The sequence below is a fragment of the Thalassophryne amazonica genome, chromosome 4, assembly GCF_902500255.1.
Source record: "Thalassophryne amazonica chromosome 4, fThaAma1.1, whole genome shotgun sequence".
In the NCBI taxonomy this organism is placed as follows: Eukaryota; Metazoa; Chordata; class Actinopteri; order Batrachoidiformes; family Batrachoididae; genus Thalassophryne; species Thalassophryne amazonica.
The window spans coordinates 108,768,203-108,782,221 of NC_047106.1; the positions used below are offsets into that span (position 1 = coordinate 108,768,203).

At 41.5% G+C, this 14,019-nt stretch overlaps 1 protein-coding gene and 1 long non-coding RNA gene across 3 annotated transcripts in view; one reads left to right on the plus strand and one right to left on the minus strand.

Moving 5' to 3' along the window:
* Positions 1-14,019, plus strand: part of nbeab (neurobeachin b) — a 1,103,372-nt gene that overhangs the window by 955,173 nt on the left and 134,180 nt on the right. Inside the window, exons 45-46 of the mRNA XM_034168398.1 lie at positions 3,000-3,140; positions 6,256-6,375. Of these exons, the coding sequence (XP_034024289.1) occupies positions 3,000-3,140; positions 6,256-6,375 (261 nt within the window). The remainder of the gene's footprint in view (positions 1-2,999; positions 3,141-6,255; positions 6,376-14,019) is intronic.
* The window catches only part of LOC117508606, a 94,665-nt gene that overhangs the window by 13,423 nt on the left and 67,223 nt on the right, over positions 1-14,019 (minus strand). The window lies entirely within an intron of this gene.

Genomic DNA, 14,019 nt, shown 5'->3' on the forward strand with positions numbered 1-14,019 from the left:
ATTGATTGATTGATTGATACTGGAAGACCCAGCCATGACCCATCTTCAATGCTCTTACTGAGGGAAGGAGGTTGTTTGCCAAAATCTTGCAATACATGACCCCATCCATCCTCCCTTCAATATGGTGCAGTCATCCTGTCCCCTTTGCAGAAGAGCACCCCAGAGTATGATGTTTCCACCCCCATGTTTCATGGTTGGGATGGTTTTCTTGGGATTGTTCTCATCCTTTAAACATGGTAAGTGGAGTTGATTCCGAAAAGCTCTATTCTGGTCTCATCTGACCATATGACCTTCTCCCATGCCTCCTCTGGATTATCCAGATGGTCACTGGTGAACTTCAAACGGGCCTGGACATGTACTGGCTTGAGCAGGGGGACCTTGCTGCCCTGCAGAATTTTAAACCATGACAGCATCATGTGTTACTAATGTAATCTTTGTGACTGTGGTCCCAGCTCTCTTCAGGTCATTGACCAGGTCCTCCTGTGTAGTTCTGAGCTTTCTCAGAATCATCCTTACCCCACAAAGTGAGATCTTGCATGGAATCCCAGACTGAGGGAGATTGACAGTCATCTTGTGTTTCTTCCACTTTCTAATAAATAATCATAACAGTTGTTGTCTTCTACCAAGCTGTTTGCCTGCTGTGGTGTACTCCATCCCAGCCTTGTGCAGGTCTACAGTTTTGTCCCTGGTGTCCTTAGACAACTCTTTGATCTTAGCTATGGTCGACAGGTTGGAGTGTGATTGATTGATTGATTGAGTGTGTGAACAGGTGTCTTTTATACAGGTAACAAGTTCAAACAGGTGCAATTAATACACGTAAAGAGTGCAGAATAAGAGGGCTTCTTAAAGAAAAATTAACAGGTCGGTGTGAGCCAGAATTCTTGCTAGTTGGTAGGGGATCAAATACTTATTTGCAGCAGTAACATACAAATAAATTATTAAAAAATCATACATTGTGATTTCCGGATTTTTTTTTTTTAGATTATGTCTCTCACAGTGGATATACACCTAAGATGAAAATTTCAGACCCCTCCATGATTTCTAACTAGAAGAACTTGGAAAATCGCAGGGTGTTCAAATACTTATTTTCCTCACTGTATAACTGTATAAAGTAACTAATGAAGTAACTTTTCAAAGTTACTTTGACAACACTGGTTGTTGGTAGTATATTTTTGAATTGGCATGGATTTTTTTTAATGAAAATTACAAGATAATAATTAAAATATAATTTAAATGGATGTCTTCTTATGAGACTTACTCTACATGCTGGCTGTAAGATTTGTTTCCATCTGGACATTTGAGGAAAAACATGTATATTCAGTCATTCAAAAGTCTGAAGTGCTCTCGCCACATAAAAACATGCACAAATTTGACTTTTGATATTTTGGTTTTCTGATTTTTGTTTTTTAATTAAAATATTAATGACCATGACTATTATCATCAATGTGTCCCTTTGGCTTGTCCTTGTTTCACTTTGGGTCACCACAGCAGATCAGAGATCCAACCACCATGCAGATGCATGGTGATTTGGAAGATGTTTTACGCTGGGTGCCTGTCCTGATGCATTTCCACATTACATGGAGAAGAGGAAGGGGTTGTCTTAAACCAGGAACCTTCTGCTCTGGAAGCAACCACACTCACCACTTGGCTACCACGCCTGACAACTATCATTATTATCAATAGTATTAATAATTATTTTGTTTGTTACTGTATTATTATCAATAGTATTAATAATTATTTTGTTTGTTACTGTGCATGCTAGTGGTAATAATATAATAACATGCTTTTGGAGGGCGGTATGCATTTTCAGAGGCCCGACGTCCATGCCCAGTCGCAGAATATTGGTCATTTTGGGCGACTGGGCATGGACGGAGGCACTCTGAAAATGCATACCGCATGACAATGACATGTTATTTGCATTATTATCACTTACTGAGATACACGTGGAATCACATTAACAATATTTAATGTCATTTCAAAACGCACAACACCCAGCAAACGTATAGATAAAAAGTTGGCTCACTTTAACTTTTGTCATGTTGGCCGGTACCGCGCTGCTCTCCAAATTCGCCAGTGCATCCTCATCAAGCTGGCTGCTTTGGCTGCTGTTCATTATCGTACTATCCATGACAAAATCATGCGGAATATCCATATTGGGGCCAACACACACTTCTCGCCTTTTCATCTTTTTGTCTGCGGACAATTCTTGGGTTGTGCATGCTATGACATCATCACTTTATGCACAGCGGACTGGTATTGGGATACCCGCCCGTTAACTGCGGGCAGGTATAGACAGGTAGCGTAAATGTAAATCTATGCTACCGGTCCCAGCAACGCCTCAGTAAGTGATAATAATGCAGGGTATTGTAATTGCTCATGTGTATCTGTCTGGATACAAATTAATACCTAAGTCGTTGAGCAAAGTTTCACCAAACACAGTAAGAGTCAATGTTTTTAGATGATTAATTTATGGAGCTGATCGATCAAGCTCAAGATGGTCAAAAATAACACCCAAAAAAACACATTTTACAGGATATATTCAAGACCAACAGGAGTAGAGGGATGATATAGAGCTTATACCAGTCAGTAAAGCATTTATAATCAAATGGCATGAGTGTTGAAATGGTGATGTCACAAAGATGTCATGTAATGGCATCATGATTGTCTAAAACACACACAGGATATCTCCAAAAGCAATAGCACTACAGAGGGGATCCAAACCTTATATCAGTCAGCTAATCATTTGTCATTACATGGTGTAAGTGCTGTCATAATGATGTCACTAAAACTTGATGTCCTAAAAATGCATTTCCTGGATATCTACCACTAGGGTGAAAATAGCAATGTCTGACTTAATGGTCTCACTGCTACCACTCATGCGATATTTTCAAAGTGCCCACCTCACTCTTGCAGCACAGTATCATGTGGGAGTGCAGGGTGCATGTTGTAGCTCGATGCTTTTTTCTGTTACAGTTGAAGTTTTTATCTCTTCTTTGCAGCCTATCGGTGCTCTGAATCCAAAGCGTGCAGCATTCTACGCTGAACGTTATGAGACATGGGAAGATGACCAGACACCACCGAGTCATTACAACTCTCATTACTCCACTGCTGCCTCCACCCTGCACTGGCTCGTTAGGATAGTGAGTATTTTTTTTTAAAAAATCACTGCTTTATACATCCTCACATTCATCTTCCTTGAATTAGTTGAATTTGAACATCTGAGCATTTATGACATCAAGCCCTCAGCCTCCTCACAGACTTTAATTTTTGAGTCTGCATTAGCTGATTGTGACTTGTCGGACTCGAGGATGCCGTTACTTTGAGCTCCGTTGGTTTCTGCACAGGAAGCAGCCTGACATCTCAATTTGATTGGGCCTGAGTTGGACCAGTGGCACTCAGAAAACACATTTCACAGGCCAGTAAACTGGCATATGTGAGCTAAATAAAGAGTGGCTGGGTAATGATTTACAGAGGCTGCTGTGACAGGTTTATGTGTTTCAGGCAACCCAGTGAGCGCCGGAGACATGTCCATCAAGGTTACTGAGCACTGTCCTCATTTACTCTGGGAAAGAAGGCAGCAGTACATGCACTCGCTCCCAATCTGTTCAGCACAAAACAGGACTTTATAACCTACGTGACCTCTCCGACTCGTACATTTGATTTTGATGTTGGCTTATTAATTTGAAAGGTCGTGATGGGGAGTGTGTACTGTATTTTTCCTCCCCCATCATTAGTGAAAAGAGCTGTTGAACTGAGGGAGTTCCCCTGACAGCAGTTAGATTGGCCTCCATGGGTTTGTTCCTCCAATCTCTTTCTTCCTCTGGTGTGTGATCCATCCACTCCAACCAGCGGAAGCCACCGTGTCAGGCTGAGAAATCCAAATTTCAGCCAATTATAATTATAGCTCACTGTACTTAGAAGAAGACTAATGAATTCTCCCTCAGGCTATGACACAATAAATGAGCGATCTCCACAGAGATCCCTTAGTTGGCCTCAGAAAGGAATAACAATGAGGTAAGGACACTGATTGGCTTTGTTTTAGAATAGATCCCAACAACATTAGAAGGTGCACAACCTGCATATGAATTAACTCACCCACCCCCAAAAAACCAGAACAGACAAAAAATAAATAAATAAACAAATAATTAATTGTACACTAAGACTGCCTGTCCATCTATCCATGCTATAATTCAAGTTATACCATAGCTCAGAAACTACACGTTGTATGGTCTTAATTTTGGTGTCAAATTATTTGGGAGATGCAAGTTTCTGAATGCAATAGTGTAGCACTTTGTTAGGAACTGAAGTGTTACCATGATGATGCCTAAATTCACACAAACATGACATCATTCCTCATCTGCACAGTTCTCAGTAACCACTGAGGCTAGAGAGCAGATCGTAGTCTCTAATTATTTGGGGACCTCAAGTTACTGTTTGATCAAACTGAACTTTTCTCAAGAAAAGGAAATCCCCCCCTCACTATATATCACTCATGCTCCATAGCAGATTATACATTGAAATTGCTTGGAAACCCAAACATTTTATTATTTGACGCAATTAAGCATTTTTACTGAAAATAACCAGAAAGTCCAGTTTTGTCCTTTGACTGAATTTGGTACCAGATCTTCAAAATTGGTCCAGTGAACAGAATGTGATGTAAAGAATCACAGTTGAATATTTATATTTTAACTTACAATGTGAGATCATTCAGTCATTTTTTTGCCGCTTATCCTGGTCTGGGTTGCAGGGGTAGTAGTGAAATGTAAAAATAATGTGATCAAAAAATACTGTACAGACTTATGTTATGGGTAGCACAGTGCCTTAGTAGTTAGCACTGTTGCCTCACAGCAAGAAGATCAAGGGTTCGATTCCCACCTGGGGCCTTTCTGTGTGTAGTTTGTTCTCCCCGTGTACGAGGTCTGTCCATAAAGTATCGTACCTTTTTATTTTTTTCAAAAACTATATGGATTTCATTCATATGTTTTTACGTCAGACAAGCTTGAACCCTCGTGCGCATGCGTGAGTTTTTCCACGCCTGTCGGTGACGTCATTCGCCTGTGAGCACACCTTGTGGAAGGAGTGGTCCCGCCCCCTCGTCGGATTTTCATTGTCTGGAAATGGCGGAATGAAAAGGACTTTTTTTCCATCAGAATTTTTTCAGAAGCTGTTAGAGACTGGCACCTAGAAACCATTTGAAAAATGTCATGTCCAGCTCTCCACAAGTTCTTTTATACTCACTCGACTGGTAAGCACTGAAAGCCGAGATAGACATGTCCCAACTTGTCCTCTAACACTCCGAAACGGAGGTGTTCCTTTGTCTCGCTTCATCAGCGAATCGGTCGTGACCAAGACAAAATCTCTTGTTAAAAGTGAAATCTGCTGGAAAATGGCTGATGTCCAGGTCTTGTGATAACCAGAGAAAGAGCACATGACGGTCTCGTATCCACAGAGCCATCAGCTTAGAAATGATCCAGTGGTTTGTGCCGCATCGTCGCAGCTCGCAGCGCGGCGCACCGACCGTCCTTAAAGGGGTCCTTAAAGCTGTAGTTAAAGTCCTTATTCTCTGTGAAGCCCGTAAAATTTTCACTGAAAGCCAGATAAATTTTTCGAATGGTTTCTAGGTGCCAGTCTCTAACAGCTTCTGAAAAAATTCTGATGGAAAAAAAGTCCTTTTCATTCCGCCATTTCCAGACAATGAAAATCCGACAAGGGGGCGAGACCACTCCTTCCACAAGGCGTGCTCACAGGCGAATGACGTCACCGACAGGCGTGGAAAAACTCACGCATGCGCATGAGGGTTCAAGCATGTCTGACGTAAAAACATATGAATGAAATCCATATAGTTTTTAAAAAAAATAAAAAGGACCGTTAATTTATGGACAGACCACGTATATGTGGTTTCTCTCTGGGTGCTCCGCTTCCTCCCACATTCAAAGACATGCAGGTTAGGTGAATTGAAAACTTTAAATTAACCCTAGGTGTGTATGCGGGTGTGAATGTGTTTGGTCATCTATATGTGGCCCTGCGATAGACTGGCATCATGCCCAGGGTGTACCCTGCCTCATGACTGTTGGGATAGGCTTCAGCCCCTTGTGACCCTTAATTGGAGTAAGCGGGTATAGAAAATGGATGGACTTTTCTTATGTTGGTTAAGGTGACTGCAATCAAAGTGAGTGTCAAAGGGCTGAAAAAATGGTGGTACTGTAGCGGTGGAGCTGTTTAAAATCTGTGATGTCTAATCTCATTTCTCTTTAGGAGCCTTTTACCACATTTTTCCTCAGTGCCAATAACAACAAATTTGACCACCCTGACCGCACCTTTTCAGCCATCGCTCGCTCCTGGAGGAACTGTCAGCGGGACACATCTGATGTAAAGGTGAGATTCACAATAAATGGAAGCTGAAACAAAGTGATACAGGGACCTTTCTGTCACCCTACTCTATAATAAACATGATAACTGGAGGAAATGCATATCCATGCCATTGCCATCTGCTCACCACAAGACAAAACATGATGCCCCCCACCCCCCCACCCCCCCAAAAAAATTATAATAGTAATAATTTTTGAAATGTGTGTCTTGGTAAAATAACACCTGTGGGAATGTTGTTCTGACCTGTACTGTACTGTCTGAAAGTGGCACTTAATTCTTCTTTTGTGTTTGTATTAGCTGAGTGATGCAGTTTAATATGAGTTGAAGAATCTAAGTCAATTAGGAATTCCTCTGTTGCTGCTTAAGTTTCATCATTTTGACAAACACCAGATTAAAATATCCTAATGAAGTGTACAAATGGTACAAACATCTTCACCAGCCTGTCACGTGTACAGCATTTTGGCACAGCTTACACGACCATCAGGTACAGAAGCTGACCGTATACAAGAAATATAATCATATTCTTTCTTATCTATCTCAGCAAATTTCAACAAAATCCATTCATTATTTTATGAGTTATGCTGCTGACAGACATACGAGGTCTGTCCAAAAGGTATCAGACCTTTTTATTTTTTTCAAAAACCTTATGGATTTGAATCACGTGTGCTTGCATGAGCCAACCTTGAACCTTCGTGCGCATGCGTGAGTTTTTTCACGCCTGTCGGTTGCGTCATTCGCCTGTGAGTAGGCTTTGAGTGAGCACTGGTCCGCCCCACTCGTTGGATTTTCATTGCGAGGAAAATGTCTGAGCGATTGGAGCAGCGCTGAATCAAATTTTTCCAGAAACTGTGAGAGACAGCCAGGTAGAAACCATTCGGAAGATTCAAACAGCTTTCGGTTGCTTTTCAGTCGAGTGAGTATCCGAGGAATTGTGTAAGAGGTGGACATGTCACAACATGTCCTGTGAGACTTCCAACTTCCGCACGTCTTTCATTACAAAATCTCCTGTAACAGTGGAATGTGCCGAAAAAGTGCTGATGTCCACCTCTTCTGCAATTTCTCTGGTAGTCAGATGACGTCCCAGATCAACACAGCATTCACTTTGGAAATGATCTGGTCGTTTCAGCCTGTCAATGGCCGCTCGGAGCACGGTGCACCCTCCGCCATTGTGCGCCGTCTTTAAACCGGTTGTAACACTCCTTAATCTGTGTGATGCCCATAGGATCGTCACCGAAAGCCCTCTGAATCTTCCGAATGGTTTCCACCTGGCTGTCTCTCACAGTTTCTGGAAACATTTGCTGCAGCAAAGCTCCAAATTGCTCCACCTCGCAAAGAAAATCCAACGAGAGGGGAGGACCAGTGCTCACACAAAGCCTGCTCACAGGCGAATGATGCAACCGACGGGCGTGAAAAAAATCATGCATGCGCATGAAGGTTCAAGGTTGGCTCATGCAAGCACACGTTTCAAATCCATATGGTTTTTGAAAAAATAAAAAGGTCTGATACTTTTTGGACAGACCTCGTACACTTGTGAAAACATTACCTTCCTGGCAGAGGAAATTAACAGTGAAATAAAAGTAACAGTATGTCCCTTTCTCTTCTCACATATTTTACTCAGGGTCGCCACAGTAGACCCAAGGTGGATCTACATGTTGATTTGGCACACGTTTTACTCTGGATCCCCTTCCTCACATAATTCCGCATTGCATGGAGAATGGGGAGGAGTTGCCTTGAACTGGGAGCCTTCTGCTTGGGAAGCAACTGCACTTAACCACTTGGTCAACACACCTCCCAGATGAAATAAAAGTAATCACTAATGAAAAACAAACAAACAAAAAAGAACTCTAGTTTGTACAACATTTTTACTCAACAAAAATATAAACGCAACACTTTTGGTTTTGCTCCCATTTTGTGTGAGATGAACTCAAAGATCTAAAACTTTTTCCACATACACAATATCACCATTTCCCTCAAATATTGTTCACAAACCAGTCTAAATCTGTGATAGTGAGCACTTCTCCTTTGCTGAGATAATCCATCCCACCTCACAGGTGTGCCATATCAAGATGCTGATTAGACACCATGATTAGTGCACAGGTGTGCCTTAGACTGCCCACAATAAAAGGCCACTCTGAAAGGTGCAGTTTTATCACACAGCACAATGCCACAGATGTCGCAAGATTTGAGGGAGCGTGCAATTGGCATGCTGACAGCAGGAATGTCAACCAGAGCTGTTGCTTGTGTATTGAATGTTCATTTCTCTACCATAAGCCGTCTCCAAAGGCGTTTCAGAGAATCTGGCAGTACATCCAACCAGCCTCACAACCGCAGACCACGTGAAACCACACCAGCCCAGGACCTCCACATCCAGCATGTTCACCTCCAAGATCATCTGAGACCAGCCACTCGGACAGCTGCTGAAACAATCGGTTTGCATAACCAAAGAATTTCTGCACAAACTGTCAGAAACCATCTCAGGGAAGCTCATCTGCATGCTCGTCGTCCTCATCGGGGTCTCGACCTGACTCCAGTTCGTCGTCGTAACCGACTTGAGTGGGCAAATGCTCACATTCGCTGGCGTTTGGCACATTGGAGAGGTGTTCTCTTCACGGATGAATCCCGGTTCACACTGTTCAGGGAAGATGGCAGACAGCGTGTGTGGCGTCGTGTGGGTGAGCGGTTTTCTGATGTCAATGTTGTGGATTGAGTGGCCCATGGTGGCGGTGGGGTTATGGTATGGGCAGGCGTCTGTTATGGATGAAGAACACAGGTACATTTTATTGATGGCATTTTGAATGCACAGAGATACCGTGACGAGATCCTGAGGCCCATTGTTGTGCCATACATCGAAGAACATCACCTCATGTTGCAGCAGGATAATGCATGGCCCCATGTTGCAAGGATCTGTACACAGTTCTTGGAAGCTGAAAATGTCCCAGTTCTTGCATGGCTGGCATACTCACCGGACATGTCACCCATTGAGCATGTTTGGGATGCTCTGGACCGGCGTATACGACAGTGTGTACCAGTTCCTGCCAATATCCAGCAACTTCGCACAGCCATTGAAGAGGAGTGGACCAACATTCCACAGGCCACAATTGACAACCTGATCAACTCTATGCGAAGGAGATGTGTTGCACTGCATGAGGCAAATGGTGGTCACACCAGATACTGACTGGTATCCCCCCCCCCAATAAAACAAAACTGCACCTTTCAGAGTGGCCTTTTATTGTGGGCAGTCTAAGGCACACCTGTGCACTAATCATGGTGTCTAATCAGCATCTTGGTATGGCACACCTGTGAGGTGGGATGGATTATCTCAGCAAAGGAGAAGTGCTCACTATCACAGATTTAGACTGGTTTGTGAACAATATTTGAGGGAAATGGTGATATTGTGTATGAGGAAAAAGTTTTAGATCTTTGAGTTCATCTCATACAAAATGGGAGCAAAACCAAAAGTGTTGCGTTTATATTTTTGTTGAGTGTATTTTAATATATCTAAATTTAATTATTCTTTTTTTTCCTTCTTGGGTTGGCTGGCGGGCAACACCAACAAACTGATCAAAATGCGGGGTTATTCATTTTTCACAGAGGTCTGGACCTTAAACATGGTCAGAAATACATGATGAAGATATGTAACAACCAACCGGTGGTTTGATACAAAAGCAGAATGTAAACATTATTCACACACTTCTTCCTAAACAACAAAAGAAAAAGTCACAGAATTTTCATTTTGAGTTAAAGTGAACAACCCATCTTACTTTTAAAAGTGTTGAAGGCATAACGACTTATGGGCCATTTACACTGGACTGAGACCCATGTAAGACAGGTTGATCCAGGGTTCTAGCAAGCGCAAACTTGCATTACGGCCCGTTATGCTATAATTTTGGACCGTTACGCTTATTTTGTTACGCTGTATTGAAAATAAGCATAACGGTCTGTAATCAACCGTTTCTGCAGCGCGACTCCAGTTTGAAGCGTGAATCAGTGAAGCAATGCTTTGATTCAATGGCTCGTGGCCCTTTGATTCACTGCTCTACAGAAGCGGCAAGTCCGCTTCTTAATCCCTCTCAAAGCCATTAAAATATCATGAGTCACTTTTGTGTGTATTAAAGTCACTAACTGGGACTCTTGTCTTGTTGCAGTCAACAAACGAGAAACGTCCTCCGTTCCGTTGGCACAGCTCCAAACACTGCGCAGCTCTCTCCTGATAGAGTCTGCTCGGAATTAATAACTTCAAAACAAATTGCCGCTTTAAATAAAATGACATCTCTTTAGAAACATTGCAATACAGACAATAAACTACAATCGACTAAAATGTTTTTTCCTCCCAAAATGAGACGTCCTGCATTCTTTATGAACCTGATGTGCAGCACAGCTGCAGGAGCTCAGCTCATAGGTATGGAAAGAAATTCATGCCAATAATAATGTCTGAAAGGAAATGCTTTTGACTTGTTTGTAAATATATCCTCTTTGTCATATATTATGTAAAAGATAGCGAAAATAAACACTTTTAAAACTAAAAATGTTCTTTTTGTAACCTGATAACACATTTTGCGGCATTAGCATGCACGCTAACTTCCGCTTACACAAAGCTAACTTCCTATGGAGTTAAATTTGTCTCAATACCAGCAAATGCACAGAGGGTGATCTACAAATATTCCTTGATTTGCATAACTTCCGCTTTTGTCAAAACATCATGTACACACACAGGCAAAGCCTCCTGCAGATGCTGCTAAAATGTAAATATTGTTTTTGATTTACTGATTAATTTGCCCTATTGAGGTTTCAAATTCCACATAATCTCACAAAACTTCAAAGAGGTCTCTGCTCTGCGAGATGTACAGTAGTGTTCAGAATAATAGTAATGCTATGTGACTAAAAAGATTAATCCAGGTTTTGAGTATATTTCTTATTGTTACATGGGAAACAAGGTACCAGTAGATTCAGTAGATTCTCACAAATCCAACAAGACTAAGCATTCATGATATGCACACTCTTAAGGCTATGAAATTGGGCTATTAGTAAAAAAAAAAGTAGAAAAGGGGGTGTTCACAATAATAGTAGCATCTGCTGTAACATCTACTACAAACTCAAGACCATTATGTTCAAACTGCTTTTTTAGCAATCCTGTGAATCACTAAACTAGTATTTAGTTGTATAACCACAGTTTTTCATGAATTCTTCACATCTGCGAGGCATTAATTCTGTTCGTTTGGAACCAAGATTTTGCTTGTTTACTAGTGTGCTTGGGGTCATTGTCTTGTTGAAACACCCATTTCAAGGGCATGTCCTCTTCAGCATAACGCAACATGATCTCTTCAAGTATTTTGACATATCCAAACCGATCCATGATACCTGGTATGCAATATATAGGCCCAGCACCATAGTAGGAGAAACATGCCCATATCATGATGCTTGCACCACCATGCTTCACTGTCTTCACTGTGAACTGTGGCTTGAATTCAGAGTTTGGGGGTCGTCTCACAAACTGTCTGCGGCCCTTGGACCCACAAAATATTCCTCCATTTCTCTTTAGGCCAGTTAATGTCTTCTTTGGCAAATTGTAACCTCTTCTGCACATCTTTTATTTAACAGAGGGAATTTGCGGGGGATTCTTGCAAATAAATTAGCGTCACACAGGCGTCTTCTAACTGTCACACCACTTACAGGTAACTCCAGACTGTCTTTGATCATCCTGGAGCTGATCAATGGGTGAGCCTTTGCCATTCTGGTTATTCTTCTATCCATTTTGATGGTTGTTTTCTGTTTTCTTCCACGCGTCTCTGTTTTTTTTTTTTTTTTTGTCAATTTTAAAGCATTGGAGATCATTGTAGATGAACAGCCTATAATGTTTTGCACCTGCATATAAGTTTTCCCCTCTCCAATCAACTTTTTAATCAAACTACACTGTTCTTCTGATCAATGTCTTGAACGTCCCATTTTCCTCAGGCTGTCAAAGAGAAAAGCATGTTCAACAGGTGCTGGCTTCATCCTTACATAGGGGACACCTGATTCACACCTGTTTGTTCCACAAAATTGACGAACTCACTGACTGAATGCCACACTACTATTATTGTGAACACCCCCTTTTCTACTTTTTTAAATAATAGCCCAATTTCATAGCCTTAAGAGTGTACATATCATGAATGCTTGGTCTTGTTGGATTTGTGAGAATCTACTGAATCTACTGGTACCTTGTTTCCCATGTAACAATAAGAAATATACTCAAAACCTGGATTAATCTTTTTAGTCACATAGCACTACTATTATTCTGAACACTACTGTATATCATCACCATTTCAAAGCTTTTATTCTGTAGTATTAAACTATTTTTTATTTCTTGATATTAGAATGCTATTTAAATACTTATTTGTGACAAAGAATGTCATAATTATTTTTAAGTTAAAATTTGTTACTGAAGAATATATGAACATAGTTTATTCACGAAAATGGCGCATATCCATCTACATTACATCATTAGGATGTAGCATCACTGAAGGTTGGCACCTCTGAGTCATTATTGATAGGAAACCTCCATGGATCGATGATTAAAAGAAAAGTAAGTCCCTTCAGCTGTTCTCTTGCTTTCACTTGGGGTCACCATAGCAGGTCCAAAGTGGATCTGCATGTTGATTTGGCACGTTTTATACTGGATGCCCTTCAAATGATTTATAAAAACAAACAAAAAAACTCCAAATCAACTAGGACTTCTTACTTTATTTGCCTGCTGTAGATTACTTTATGTCTATTGTACACATGTGGTGCATAAAATTTTTGTTGCATTTGGTAAGCACTATTAAATAGTAAATACTATGATCAGTCCATTAAAGCAGTGGTTCCCAATCTTTGTCATCAGGACCCCCTGGCCTGCACATTTTTTTTTGTCTCTGCCTGCTCTGCCAAAAGCTAATTATCTGATTTTGGTGTGTTCTTGCCAATCAAGAGATAACCTGAATGAGGTAATCAGGTTTTGGCAGATCAGGAACATCTGCATGTGAGGGGGTCCCTGATGACCAAGCTTGGGAACCACTGCATTAAAGCTTGAAAGACTAGATATTGTTATCTAAATATAGGACATCTTTTAGACTTCAGACAACTTTATTGATCCCAAAAAAGGGCAATTACGTTTACACTCCAATTACCTCAGACAAGCTACAGCAATTAATCCACAATTATTACTTGTTTACCGTAATAATGGCACACATCAACATTAAAGACAACACATATACATTTGACATTGTTTATGTGCACTAAACTTGAAGCAGTCCGTCATCCGAATTGAGGCAAAGTGGGTGAAGGCCGCTGCAACTGGAGTCGTGCTGCCGCTAGCTTGGGGGGGAATGGGGACCTGCAGTAGCTAAAAACCGCGCAGCCCCCGGAGGGGAAAGGGGTGGCGTGAGCGGTGGCCGGGATGGGGTGTGTGATGGGGGGGCAGGAAGGGAGGTAAAGGGAAAAATGGAGCATGATTCAGTCTTTGTCCATGTGTAAGTCTGTCAGTTTATTGTCTTTGTGGGTTGAGATAAGAAGGAGCCGAATAATCTCACCAAGGCCTGATGACATTCCTCTGGAGGAAAACTGTAGGCAGTTTGTCCTTGAGGCTAGATAAGCCTAGAGTGTTGTGGTTGAGCAGTGAAAAACACTTTTAAC